We start from the raw sequence: 12195 nt of genomic DNA, 5'->3' as shown, positions 1-12195 counted from the left end.
CTTATAGGGTTTATACTGAGTACAATATTGTATAACTGTAATAATTCAACTGTAAACCTAAAAATTTACAGCCAATTTTGAAAGAGATGCATCCTACCTCAGGAAACCGTTATTGAATATGTCAATTGTGTTGTAATGATATGCTTCTTCTAAGTATGTTGTTATTAAATAAATCATTTGTAAAAATTAAAAAAAAATAAGCTTCTTTGATTAGTGGTGTACAGTACATTTGTCTGTAAATATAAGGATCCATATTTAGCATACAGTAATTCATTTGTCTAGAGATATGACAGAGATAAGGTTTTCTCTAGGATCTATGACCTTTCCAGCCATGTGTATTTGGCCATATTTACAGTGCCACCCATGAGTTCCCTCCCATGAGAGGGCTTTAAGTTCAATTAGATAGCTGTTGATTACCACATACCTAACAGTGCCACTACTGTACCAGTAGAGGTAGTTTGCTGTGCTAATCATTGTGGTTACTAGGTCTTAGGACTGGTCTGAAACGTTGATTGATTTTCTCCTTTAGCAGCTTGCATCATATCCTTTAGAACTATGAGAGCTAGTCTTCAGGGAGAAGTTCAGTTCTAGCTCCAAGGCTCCAGGTTCTGTGTTTGAAGTACATCTTGTCTTCAGCAATAGGGTGTTACCTTCAAGTCTTGGGAGGCGATCGAGTACTCTGGCAGTAGCCTGTGTTATATTGGGAGTCTCTGGGACTACTCTGACCAACAACTCAAAGGAAAGTTTCTCCTGTCTGGCACTGTGTTTGTTGCTTGTTATATAGCCTTCAGGTATACATACACATGCACTAATGTTCAGATAGTGTATGCATATTTTTCAGGAGATTTTTATGTTAATATATTTTCCTCTTTTTATGCCACCCAAGTTTTATTGATCTCTCTCTCTCTCCCTACCTAGTCTCCCTCCTCTCTCCCCAGTTTAAGTGCCCCTATTTTCCTCTTGATAACATCTGTTCCCCACTATCCCTCTCCTTTAGGCTCTTTCTTTCCCTTTACCTCTGTCTCCCTCCTTTCTTTTGGTTCTTTTTTGTGTTTTCTAGCCCAGTCAGGGCGTTGCAAGCATGTGCCACACAACCTAGCTTGAAACTTTTTTAATTGCAAGAAATAGAAGCCCATTTGGATTGTTCAAACAGAAGTAGGGTGGTCATGCAATAAGGCTGCAGACTATTCACAGAATTCACATACGCCTGATAGCTGAAATTCCTAAAGGAAATGGATGAGTGCTCCTCCAAAATCAAAAGTAAAAGTAGGGTGGTCTTACAGTAAGACTACAGGCTGTCCACAGAATTCACATATGTCAATAGCTGAAATTCCTAAAGGAAATGGGTGAGCATGAGTTTTCTTCCAAAAGTCTCTAACATATTCTTCTGCTTTAGTGCTTTGTTCTGTCTGTTAGAATAAAATTCAATACCTGCAGCTAGGTGGTACATACCTGTGGTCTTAGCACTTGGGAGGCAGAGGCAGGAAGATTGCAAGTTTGAGAGTCTGGGATCCATAACAAGACCCTGTCTTTAAAAGAAAATTTAATACTTCTAACTTCACCTTATAAGCTGGATGCTTGTCAGCATTTTGAAGCCTCGTGAAACTTTTTTTTAATTATTATTTTTATGTTATGTGCGTACGTGTATTGCCTGCATGTAGGTAAGTGCACCTGTGTCGTGCAATGCCCGCAGAGGACAGAAGAGGCTGTTGGATCCCCTGGAACTGGAGTTACAGACAGTTGTTAGCTGCCATGGGGGTGCTGGGATTCGAATCCAGGTCTTCTGTAAGAACAGTCACTGTTCTTAACTGCTGAGCCATCTCTCCAGCCCCATTATTTTAAGACCTAGTTCAAGTATTACATGAGCACTGTTTTCCTTGAGAGGAAGAATATGTTTTCATTTATCAGTTCTGTGATCTTTTTCTACTTGTAGAGAATAATATTTAAATAAACAAAGATCAAATGAGAATATATTTTTTAAAGAGTCTGAAAATTAAGTATACAATAGGCATGAAGAAAATAATTAAAAATTTTTTAAATTTGCAAAATGTGGGTTTGTTTTGCTTTTAAATAGAATATGTTGATTTCCTCAAGTTTTTTGAGTATTTCTTTTTCTAATAAAACTTTTAAGTTGAAATGTCTAGGTTAATCAGTATATATCGTTTTAGGAAATACTCAATGCTTTCTGCTCCTTTGTTATTTTAAAATAATGGAACCCCTGAATTTTAAATTTTGTTTTTGTGAGGGCTGGAGGGACAGTTCAGTGGGTAAGAAGTGCCCACTGCACAGGCATGAGGACCTGATTTTGGATCCCCAGCAACAATGTGATAAAACTGGGCACAATTTTATGCCTCAGTAACCCTGTTGCTGGAAAGGGGCCAAGGCAAGTAGCTCCTTTAGAGCTCACTGGCTGCCAGTCTGACCAGTGAGCACCAGGTTTACTGAGAGATGATGTCCAAAAGATAAGGTGAACTGGGGGTGGTAGCATACACCTTTAATCCTAGCTCTCAGAGGCACAGGAAGGCAGATCACAGAGATCAAGGTCAGCCTGGATTGGCCTACATAGTGAGTTCCAGGCCAGCTGGGCTACATAGTGGGACCCAGTCTCAATAGCCAACCAGCCAAACAAACAAACAAGTAAACAACAACAACAGAAAAGAGACAGTGGAGAGTGATTGAGGAAGCCACCCGATATCCACCTTTGGCCTCTATACTCACACGTACACATGTACATAGAAACATGTACACCATGCACAAAATTTTTGTTGAAAGGATAAGTTTTGGGGACTGGAAAGATGTCTCTGTGGTTAAGAGCACTGGCTGCTCTTACAGAGAACCTGGGTTCAATTCTCAGCACCCACATAGTGGCGAATTCCCAGTACATAGTGAAAAACTGTCTGTAACTCCAGTTCCAGGGCAACTAATGCCCTCTTCTGTCCTCTACTGGTGCCAGTCACTCACAAGGTACACATACATACTTCCAGGTAAAACATTCACAAACATAATATAAAAATAAAAAAAATAAAATCTCTTAAAGAAAAGATAAATTTTGTTTTTGTGATTTTTTTTTTTTGGTATTAAAGTATGGAAATGTTTAATGGCTGATCAAGAATCTACAGTGGTTTGATTTCAGTGGGCATCAACAAATAACAGCAGTTTCTTTTTGTTGTTGTTGTTCTTTTTGAGACAGGGTCTCCCTGTAGCTCCAGCTGCCTGGAACTCGCTCTGTAGACCAGGCTGGCCTTGAACTCACAGAGATCCGCCTGCTTCTGCCTCCCAAATGCTGGGATTAAAGGTGTGCACCACCACGCCTGGCTTACAGCAGTTTCTTAACTAAGCTTTTGTTATCTAATTTTTTAATATATATTTTTGTTATCTTTATTGATAATTCCTTTCTTAATGTTCTAGCTCTCTATCAATACCAGCTTACATCATTGAGAAGAGCATTTTGAAGACATATTTGCTGAGAAGACAGCTGAGAACACTTTTACGAATGGGATGAACACGTGCCAGCTGACTTACCACCTGCTGAAGTCTGAATGTTAACATTGCTTATCTGTACTGTTACCTAGTGATGTACCTACTCTCACAATACCCTATTTCAGCGTGCTTGTCTTGATTAAAGAATTCAAAGTGGAGTACCGCAAACTTGATATGGATAATAAAAAGAAAGACAAGGACAAGTCAGATGATAGGATGGCACGGCCTAGTGGTCGATCAGGGCACAACACTCGAGGAACTGGGTCTTCTTCATCTGGAGTTTTAATGGTTGGACCGAACTTTAGAGTTGGGAAAAAAATTGGATGTGGCAATTTTGGAGAATTACGATTAGGTAAGAATATTTTATTTATTCCATTATATGAAGAGCATTTTAAAAATGGAATATGCTTGTAAAAATGCTTTTTTTTAATTAGTTTTTAATGATAGTTGTAAGGGATACAAATGTTGGAAATGTTTTATTTGTATTTTCATTTGTAAGGAATTCCTTAGTGACAGAATGTCTACGTGTTTAAGATAAACTATTCTCATCCCTAGTATTTTGGGGTAGGGCTCAGGACTATTTCTTTAACAAGGATCTCAGAGAACTGACTCGGGTTATAATAACCTGGGGAAACATTGGTTTAACTAAAGTTCCTAACTCTATACTTAAGGAACTCAAAGCTCAATAAGGGAAAGGTACCTGCCAGATGTCACAGAGAAATTTAATGACAGATTCAGAAACAGAATTGCAGTCTTCTGACACAAGAGACAGCTGTCTCCATTGAAAAGAGAATGGCATGGTGACACAGTCAGTATGGAGGTACATCAGGCCTGTCCTCCGTACCACCAGGGGTCTGAACTTCAGTCATAAAAAGAAAAAGATGGACTCCACAAATTTCACTGGGCCTGACCCTGCTTGTTTTAGTTTTGTTTTTGATTTATGTGTTAAAACACAGAGCCAAACCAACTAGGGGAGAAAACAGTTCAACTTACTCTTCCAACTGACAGTCCGTCACTGAGGTAAGACTGGGTAGGAACCTGGAGGCAGGAGCTGAAGCATAGAACATGGAGGAACACTGCTTATTGGCTTGCTCCTCTGACCTGTGCTCAGCCTGCTTTCTTATACAACCCAGGACCACCCACACAACAATCAAGAAAATGCCCACAGGCTACTCCGGTAGAGGAAATTCCTCAATTGAGGTTCTCTTTCCAGGTGTGTTAGGTTGACAACTGAAGCTATCTGGGTGAAGCTGGACTGTTCTTTAGAATCTTAGAAAATAACCTAATTTGTAGTAGTTCTTTTATCTCATTAGTTTTGTGTTGCTAATATATTGTAAATATTTGAATGAAGCGAGCTGATAAAAGTCAGTGGCATTCTTTGTGCACAGCTGTAAAGAGATATGGTTGGCAGATTCATTTGCATTTAGCAGGGACTCAAATATTTGAAAGGGTAAAATTTTGAAAGATACTGAATTAGTTTGAAATTTCTAAGCTATTTCAGACGAGTTAGAGAAACTAGATTATTTGCTTTTTGTCTAACTTTGAGAACATCCATCCAGTTCTTAACACTGAAAACACACTGGAAAAACATAAAGATGGTTATTTAATCACTCACAGTCCTCAATTTTAGAATGGGATTATTTCTACTTTCAGGTTACTGTTAAGATTAAATTTAAACTATAATATAAAAAATGCAGTTGTGTAGCTGCATGTACTTAGTTGTTTTCATTATATCTTTTCACAGAATTTATTTTGAAATAGCCATTCACACACATATAACTGTACACACTGTATGTATGTATGTGTGTATTCATACAGAGAAATTTTAGTGAGACAGCTTATCATAATAGTATGAGAAATGATATGAACCATATACTGACAGTATACTATATATTGTAGAGCAACTCTTTCTTTCATAGGCCCTGAATAAGTAAAATAGAAATAAGGTGCCTTCCTAGTATCTCTGTCTCATCTAATCATCACTGAGTCTGTGTGTAGTACATATACATGTATGATATTCACACCCATCTATTTAAATTATCTATATGCGTGTAACTTTAAAAGTCAGGTTAATATGCTATAATAATGTTCTCTGAGAGTTTCTCTGGAGAGACTTGAACAAAACATCTACTGACCATTAATAAGCCAGCTACAGTGAATCAAAGAAAAGGAGTATGCTTCTCTACAGGAGTATGGGTGAGAGGTTCTATTCCGGAGCTGGGATGGCTCAGAGATAGCTACATCACTGAAAAGCCCACTCTACCCTGCCAACTCAGAAAAGCTGCATCTCTGGTGCTCTCTGCATGATTTGTGGGCATCTCATCAGGTCTAGAGCATACCTGAACATACCTGAGCAGGCCTTCCAGGCAACTGAACTAGGGAATGTCTTCTCCAGGCAGCTGTTCACTGCTTTACCTTGCAGCAAGGCCTGTAAGTTTCTCATCTCCATCCATCTCTGGTGCTCTCTGCATGATTTGTAGGCATCTCATCAGGTCTAGAGCATACCTGAACATACCTGAGCAGGCCTTCCAGGCAACTGAACTAGGGAATGTCTTCTCCAGGCAGCTGTTCACTGCTTTACCTTGCAGCAAGGCCTGTAAGTTTCTCATCTCCATCCAGGATTTGTAAGATTGTTTACTTCCTGAGTCTTATACACTTCTTTCCCCCAGGACATAATGTTTCAATTTAGAGGAAATTGCTATACAACAAATACACATACTATCTTTTTATCTGTGGCACTCTTATGAATATTTATAAGCATTTTACATATCTATACATAAACATACAGGCCTGAATTAGTCGTTTTAGTCTTTCTTATTCATAGACTGCTAAGGGAGCATTTTATTACTGTTTTTCAAGGTCTTTCAATGGTTTCTTTGTTTAGAAAGGTTATAAGCAGTTTTTTTCCTGTACTTGGATAAATTCTGATGCTAAAAGTTGGTTTGGATTCTTATTAAAGTATTTTCATTGAAGTCCCATTAATAAAAACACCCTGAACACTTAATATTTAATATTTTTTGTGGTATTTGAGTAAGAAAGATTATAAGACTCAACCTGTTTTATAGGTAAGTGATTTTCAACAAAGATACCCTGTTCTGGGCTGGACGGTTTTGTCTTTGTTTTTGTAGAAGGCTGACTCTCAACACTGTTGGACATTAAAAACTTCAGATTTTTTGGCACCTTGCTGTTGTAACCTCATTATACAGCTCAAAATATCCCCTCATGTCCAGATGCCCTAAGGAGAGACAATACTGTCCTCTGCTGTAAATTGTTCTTACAAGTCATTAGTTTTTAAAAAATGATTGAAATTAAAAACAAGCAAACTGGGAAACATTAAATTTAGTTTTTATTTAAATTAATGTGTTAAGCACTTCTGTCTCAGTGTTTATTTCAGTTTTTTTTAAAAAAATTTATGTATACATACATAAAATGTTTTATGTTTTGCCTGAATATATGTAAAGTGCATCAGGTGTCCCCAGTGCCCATGGAGACCAGAAGAGGGTGTCAGATCCCCTGGAACTGGAGTTACAGACAGTTGTTAGCAGCAATGTCAGTGCTGGAAACCTAACCCAGGTCCTCTGTAAGAGAAGCCAGTGCTCTTAACCACTGAACCATCTTTCCAGACCCTAGTTTTTATCTCAAATGATGAGTTGATTCATTTGCAATTTTATTCTACTTTTAGGATATCTTAGTAGTAAAGCTTGGATTTCTGCCTGTTGGTAGATATATTTCAAACTTAAATCATCAATGAAAATCCCCAGAATATTTTTTATTTTCACTTTATTTTCTGAACTGTTTGCATATTCCTTCTTATTCATTCTTTTTTTTGCAATCTTCATGCAAAACTGCCCTCTGCCCAGTTCAATATACATGCGCGCGCATACACATACACACACAAGGAATCTAATCTATGGAATCTGTTTGTGTCTCCAAATGTCCTTCAGTGTGAGTCCATCCGCAGGAGCCTGGTTAATGTACCAAGAGTCCTGTACTTGAGACTGTCTCTGCCCCTCCCAGCAGCCATCTGTTGTCACAGTTTCCTTAGGTGGGGTTGGAGCTTCTTACCTACTTCCTCATGTCTATGCTGGGATTTTCCCCAGAAATATTTTTGACACATACTGAATGACTTCAGACATGGCTAGCCAAAATGTTAGGACTGTATTATATACTTTCGGTTCTTTCTGCATGTTATAGTCTTTAGACATTATTAAAAGATATTTTTAATTTATTCTTTAATAGTTTCATATGTGTATGTAGTGTATTTATGTATTTTGGTTGTAACCCCTGACGCTTATCCTTTCACTCCGCTCTGGACTTGGCTCCTTCCAACAATTTCCCCTTTGTACTTTCTTTTTATTTATGTAATTTTTAGAAAATAATCCGCTGATTTAAACTAGAGTTGCTTGCATACACATGGGTATAGGATTATGTATCAGAGCATGGGCAACTGATCCCTAGCTATTGCTCTTTGAAGAAAAATGGCTTCCCTTCCCCTGGCAACTGTCATTAGCTCCTCAGGTAGGGGTGGGGCCTCAGGTGCCCTCTCCCACCCATGCTGCAGTGGTGATGGACTCAGTCTTGTGCAGGTCGTGTGCACGAAGCCTTAACTGCTGTGAGTTCATGAGCAAACAGACCTGTCACGTCCAGAAGACATTTCACAGCACTCTTCCTCCTCCCTAGGCCCTTATATTCTTTCTGCCCCCTCCCAGATGTTCTCTGAGCCTTGGGGGTTGAAAGAATTATTTAAATGTCCCCACAGGACTAGCACTCAACAGCCACATATTCTTGACACTTGAACAAGTTAGGAGTCTGCATTTGAACCACTGCTCATTGCAAGAAAGACACTTCTGACTAACACTGATACCAGCACTAATGGCTGAGTTGAAAGTGAAGCCCTCAGATTCCTCCGGCTCCAGCAGTCTCCATTTGGTGCTGTCAGGAGGGACGAGTGAGAGCTGTGGCTTTCAGCTTTTGCTGGGTTCCTTGTCTCCTGCAGGAAAAGAGTTTATTGTGCATTTTCTCAACTTTGTTCTTTCACCGAACTTCAGTGGTGAGGCTTTTAATCTGGTATCTTACCCAAAAGTTCTCTTTGGACATCTTTTTTGTTTTTTTATTTTTTGAGACTGCATCTCTTCTGTATTACAAGCTGTCCTGGAATTTACTATGTAGACCAGGCTGACTTGATTTCATGGAGATCTGTCTGCCTCTGCTTCCCAAGTGCTGGGACTAAAGCCATGTGCCACTGGAGGCTACCATAAAAAGCCTTTTTGGTTGGGAAGAGTCTGTGCCTCCTAGTTACCCAATTCTTGGAGAGCACTTCTTAAAAAGATTCAGATTCAGGTAGGAACATGCCTTTGATATACAAATTATCCCATTACCAGCCTTGCCTTCCTTCCTTATCTGACCTATCCACCTAGAGCAGCTTTCCCTTGTTAATCATCCCTGGGCCTAGTACCATGCTAGTAGAGACCAGCCCTGTACCCAGAAGCCATTGGAACCATGGAGAGACATACCAATCTTAACATGTTTAACTTGCCTTGATTTGCCCTTCCCTGAAAACTTTAAAGGTTTGGCTTAAACTTTCCTTTTGCTCCTGTCTTCTGCTGTCTAATCCAAACGTGGGCTCTGTGGTCTTGCATGGCATTCACTGTGATCCCTGGAGACTTGCGAATAGGACATCACATAAAAGAACACAGAACAAGAATGTTACATATTTCTCTATGAAATAAGAAACTGTGGCTTTTGACATGATTTAGTTTTCCATGGGTGTCTGTTAATAATTTTTTTTTTTATTCCCATATTGCTCATGACTCCTTATTTTGAGGTTTGTGCTTGAAAATCACTGTTGGAAGTTTTTTGGGGGTAAATTCATCATTTTTATGCTTATTGGTTTTTCTACTGCTTCTAACAGAAACATAAAACATTTGAAAATGTGAAAATAAAGACTAGACTGGGGCTGCCAAGAAGGCTTAGTGGATAAAGGTATCTGTTGGGAAGTTGAATTCAGTCTTCAGTACCCACATGGTGAAAACTGAGAACTGACTCCTGCATCTTGTCCTTTGAGCTCTGTATACATGCCGTGGCACACACCCGTCACCCATAAATAAATAAATATAAAAAATTAATAGACCTTGATGCTTTACAAAAACAAAAACAAAATCCCCAAATGTAAGTACTTTTAAACAAATCATTTAGTTTTTGTTATTTTCTCAAAAGACACAGACCAGCGGGAGCAGTCAGGCTACCAAGGTACCTCTGTGTCCTCAGTGGGCCGTTTCAGTGTCTGTGTGCAGGGTCATCTCTCCAGTTGTTACCCATTCCCAGCCAACCAACCAGAAGGAAAAAGAACCAGGAACGTATGCTTACATTCTGGATGTGGCGTGACCTACTTCATTTTCATGTCCACTGGTCTGTAGAATTTAGTCACTTGGCCATACTAAACTGCAAGAGAGGCTGGGAAGTATAGTCTCTTGCTAGGAACCATTTTTCAAACTTGGAAGTTCTATTAAAGTACAGAGTTGATATTGGTGGATAATTGGTATTTCCTACTATAAGCATATATATGTAATATCTGAAGAACATAGTTTTCTGTAATAACACCAACACCACCATGTTGGTAAACCCTTCTTTTCAGGTTCAATATGGCAGGAAGCTGTACTGCAAATGTTATTTCAAATTGATTAAGAGATCAATGAACTAGCACCAGTGTATGTGGAGGGTTCTTTTAATTTCTCTACACACATATTTCCTCCCTCTCACTTATACCATACATTGAAAATATACTTTGTGCTTCATTTGTTTTTGTGTATAACTCATTGATTAAAAAGCAAATATGTATTATTTTTTAATATTTGTGTATATGACTGTAATCCCCATAGTTAAGCTAGCTTTCTTAATGTTCAAAAATGGTAATGCTTTTCAGGTCAGTCTCTTCTTTTTTCTTTTTATTCTTCTGCTGTGATATTAATAGTAGATGTTGGGCTACACAAAAGCCAACAAAACCAATACTTCCAGAAATATTTGGTATATTTTGGTTCTGTAGGATATGTATTTAACCTTTTGTATTTTTTGCTATGTAATTGAGAATAAAAATTATAGAAAAATAGCTGTGAAGAGATTATAATGCCTTGAGAAAATGTGTATTATTTCATCTTTGTACTCAAAAGCAGAATTGGCCTTTTAATTAGATACCAGCCCTTCCAGATTAAGTTCCTCATTTTTAGTATCACTTTTCACTTATAGTCACTAGAGGACACCTAAATTTCCATGCGTAATGAACTCTTGAAAGTGTGCACGAACACACATCTAAATGCTAAAGTCATTGATAAGAATATAAAATATCCCCTAATATTTTGAAAAACATGTATGCCTAATGAGTATCAAAATAGAGCTTAATTTCTGCCACTTTTGGTATTTCTATTGAGTTCAATCTTTATTTCAAATGTATTATTGAGCTTATGAGATCTATGCTACTCAGCATTAGTATGAATGTTTGCTGTTTTTCTTTTACTCATTTTTATACAGTAAGAGCTATTTTATAATATTTGTATGAATAAACACTGGTCTATAAAGAGAGCGACACATTTGAGGCTGAAATTTGGATTGCACCTTTTCCTGCCATTCATCAGGTGCTGTGTGAAAGGAGGTGAAAGGGGTGTTGTGTGGACACATGTCATGTATGGAAACTGATCGCGACAGCTTTGTTTTCAGGAGTCATTGTGACCGAGCCAGTTATTGTCTCAGGTTACAAACTCATGAGTGAACTAGTCATTCTCTCTTCATTACAAAAATAATTTATGCTAGTTGAAAAATACTGGAAATTAAGAAATAACATGTACTATTTTTTTTATTTCATTCTTTGTGTGTGTGTGTTTTGTTTTGTTTTGGGACAGGGTTTCCCTGTTTCCACAGCTGACCTATGTAGATCAAGCTGGCTTCAGTGTTGCAGATCTGCCTGCCCCTGCCTCCTGAGTGCTGGGATTAAAGGCGTGCATCACCAAGCTTGGCTCATACTTCTGAAGATGCATGTTGATTAATATTTCAAATTGTCTTTCTATGTTTATTAACTCCAAAATTCTTTGTAATATTCTCCTTGGGTATAGATTCTGACAATTGGAATTTTCTTGGTTATAGCCTATAAAAGTCAACTTCAATTTATTTGAATTATTTATATGCCAATCATGCTAAATCTCAGATCTGCTTTGTCCTTTACTTACCTTTGCATATAATACATTTATGAAGCATTTAAAAGTTTAAAGTATTTCCTGCAACCAAATATGTATAAAATCTTTGATCTCTTTTGTCTTCTTATCCTCAAAAGGTATGTATTGAGATGATAAATATTTTTCTTGTTTCATGTCTTATGTTTATAACTTCTAAAATAGTTGGAATTAATCTGGTCATAAATTGAGATATTAATAACATATAATACATTTATGAAGCATTTAAAAGTTTAAAGTATTTCCTGCAACCAAATATGTATAAAATCTTTGATCTCTTTTGTCTTCTTATCCTCAAAAGGTATGTATTGAGATGATAAATATTTTTCTTGTTTCATGTCTTATGTTTATAACTTCTAAAATAGTTGGAATTAATCTGGTCATAAATTGAGATATTAATAACCTTTTTCTCAAAGTAAGTTTTTGAGCCATTATCTAATTTTCTTGTGTTTTAAACATATTCCAGATTTATATATATATATATATAAAATACATA

At 37.6% G+C, this 12195-nt stretch overlaps 1 protein-coding gene across 8 annotated transcripts in view; it reads left to right on the top strand.

Moving 5' to 3' along the window:
- Window positions 1-12195, top strand: part of Csnk1g3 (casein kinase 1 gamma 3) — a 115967-nt gene that overhangs the window by 31443 nt on the left and 72329 nt on the right. For all 8 annotated transcript variants that reach the window (XM_029566232.1, XM_008838723.3, XM_029566231.1 and 5 more), the window contains exon 2: window positions 3409-3832. In XM_029566232.1, coding sequence (XP_029422092.1) covers window positions 3655-3832 — 178 coding nt within the window. In that variant the 5' untranslated portion in view covers window positions 3409-3654. The remainder of the gene's footprint in view (window positions 1-3408; window positions 3833-12195) is intronic.

This window comes from Nannospalax galili, unplaced genomic scaffold, assembly GCF_000622305.1.
Source record: "Nannospalax galili isolate Female #2095 unplaced genomic scaffold, S.galili_v1.0 scaffold38, whole genome shotgun sequence".
Classification (NCBI taxonomy): domain Eukaryota; kingdom Metazoa; phylum Chordata; class Mammalia; order Rodentia; family Spalacidae; genus Nannospalax; species Nannospalax galili.
The sequence above is the reverse complement of the archived record's forward strand: the minus strand, read 5'-3'. Positions and strand labels throughout refer to the sequence as shown.